Consider the following 1624-nt stretch of genomic DNA (forward strand, 5'->3'; position numbering starts at 1 on the left):
TGGAAGAGCAGCACATACTGTGCCAACCCTCCATAAGGGATAAGGGCAAGTGGATGATGACCTAAATAAAGGCTGCCCATAAACAGTTGCAATAGGACAAGAGGTTATCTTTATTGGCAAATGAGAGGTTGTACAGAAACATTATGTTCATCTTTCCTGTACATTGCCCTGCAAATTCAACTTTCCAACCCTTTATTCTGCTGTCTTTTATATACAAATTTAAATGTCCTAGGTCCATCCAATACTGATAAAGTGAATTTTGAAGAATCAAAGGCAGAATCAGTTAAAAAGGAAACTACTATGGAATTCTTGGATAATGAACTAGATGATTGGTTAGAAGATGACAAAGTGAATGATGGCAACATTGAAGATACTAAGCAAAGCGCAGAAGTTGATGATAAAGAAGTTAACACAGAGGAAGTTGATGACATTGAAAAGAATGAACTCTAATATGTATGTAACTTTTATCATTTTAATTAATAAAAAATTTCTCTTCTCTTAAATTGATGTTTTTTTTTTTAAATAAAGTAGGACGTATTTTATAAAACTTTCCCAGATTGTTGAAAAGATGGAAATAAAGTTAATTTTCGCTGAAAATATGATTATAAACGATTGAAGTGCCTAGGGCTCGGATGGAAGATTTTAATTTCTATGTTCTACTTGGTTTTGCAACTTTCCGAATTAAAAAATAACAAAAACGAAAGTGAATAGCCTGTTATTTCAGACTATCCTCTACATCTATACCAAATTTCATAGAAATCCGTTCAGCGGTTTACGCTGCAAAATAAAACAAACATACATCCATCCATCTAAACTTTCGCATTTATAATATTAGTATGAAGTATAATTTATTGAATCTATCAGCATCTATTTTATATCTGTCGTAACTTTTAATTACTCAACGTTTAATATAAAAATATCATTTAATTTTTTTTCTTTTTCAGGTAAACCAGTGAGTTTACAATTTGCATAATTGCAAAAATCATTTTATTTTATCACCATTAAGGGAAATAAATAATTTAAGTGCTTAGTTTTGTATTTTTATTTCACAACAATATGTTTAATGTTAAAGTGGACTTCCACTGAAACACTGATACAAAAACAATTACCTCGGTTTTATCCAAGAATTTTAATAATAAATATACTTGCAACGCTATCCAAGGTGGGATTTAGTAGTATAAAATATTTATTTCATTCAATAGTCAACATTATTAAGTTGCGGTTCTATTTTTAAATTGAAATACTGTCAAGTAGTTTTAAGTTATCTTAGTGGTTATATAAGGATTTTAGTATTTTATAATAATGTATACATCTGCATATGTTTTTGAATACCCCGGGGGAAACTACCGTTTGTTGGGTTTAATTGGCAAGGTAACAATTCTCTAAAGGGGAAAGGTCCTTATCTTGCCAACGTCCTTAGTACGAGCTAGATTAGTAAGTGTGTTTTGTGTTGAAGGTGATATTATACTTGGATGGTAGCAACTGTGAGGGTTGTCTTTGTAAAAATGCTTTAGTACAGAAAACCTTAAGATATAAGACATATTCTATAATAAAACTACACGAATGATTCAATGTGAATATGCTTTTACGCAATTAAGACAATATAATTAAGCTATACGAAGTA

At 30.3% G+C, this 1624-nt stretch overlaps 1 protein-coding gene across 1 annotated transcript in view; it reads left to right on the forward strand.

Annotated features, from left to right (window-relative positions):
• LOC106108965 overlaps positions 1 to 1158 on the forward strand; it is a 3802-nt gene extending 2644 nt beyond the window's left edge. The window contains exons 5-6 of the mRNA XM_013290337.1: positions 233 to 453; positions 945 to 1158. Of these exons, the coding sequence (XP_013145791.1) occupies positions 233 to 450 (218 nt within the window). The 3' untranslated portion in view covers positions 451 to 453; positions 945 to 1158. The remainder of the gene's footprint in view (positions 1 to 232; positions 454 to 944) is intronic.
• The last annotated feature ends 466 nt before the right edge of the window (positions 1159 to 1624 follow it).

Source organism: Papilio polytes, unplaced genomic scaffold, assembly GCF_000836215.1.
Source record: "Papilio polytes unplaced genomic scaffold, Ppol_1.0 DF821400.1, whole genome shotgun sequence".
NCBI lineage: Eukaryota > Metazoa > Arthropoda > Insecta > Lepidoptera > Papilionidae > Papilio > Papilio polytes.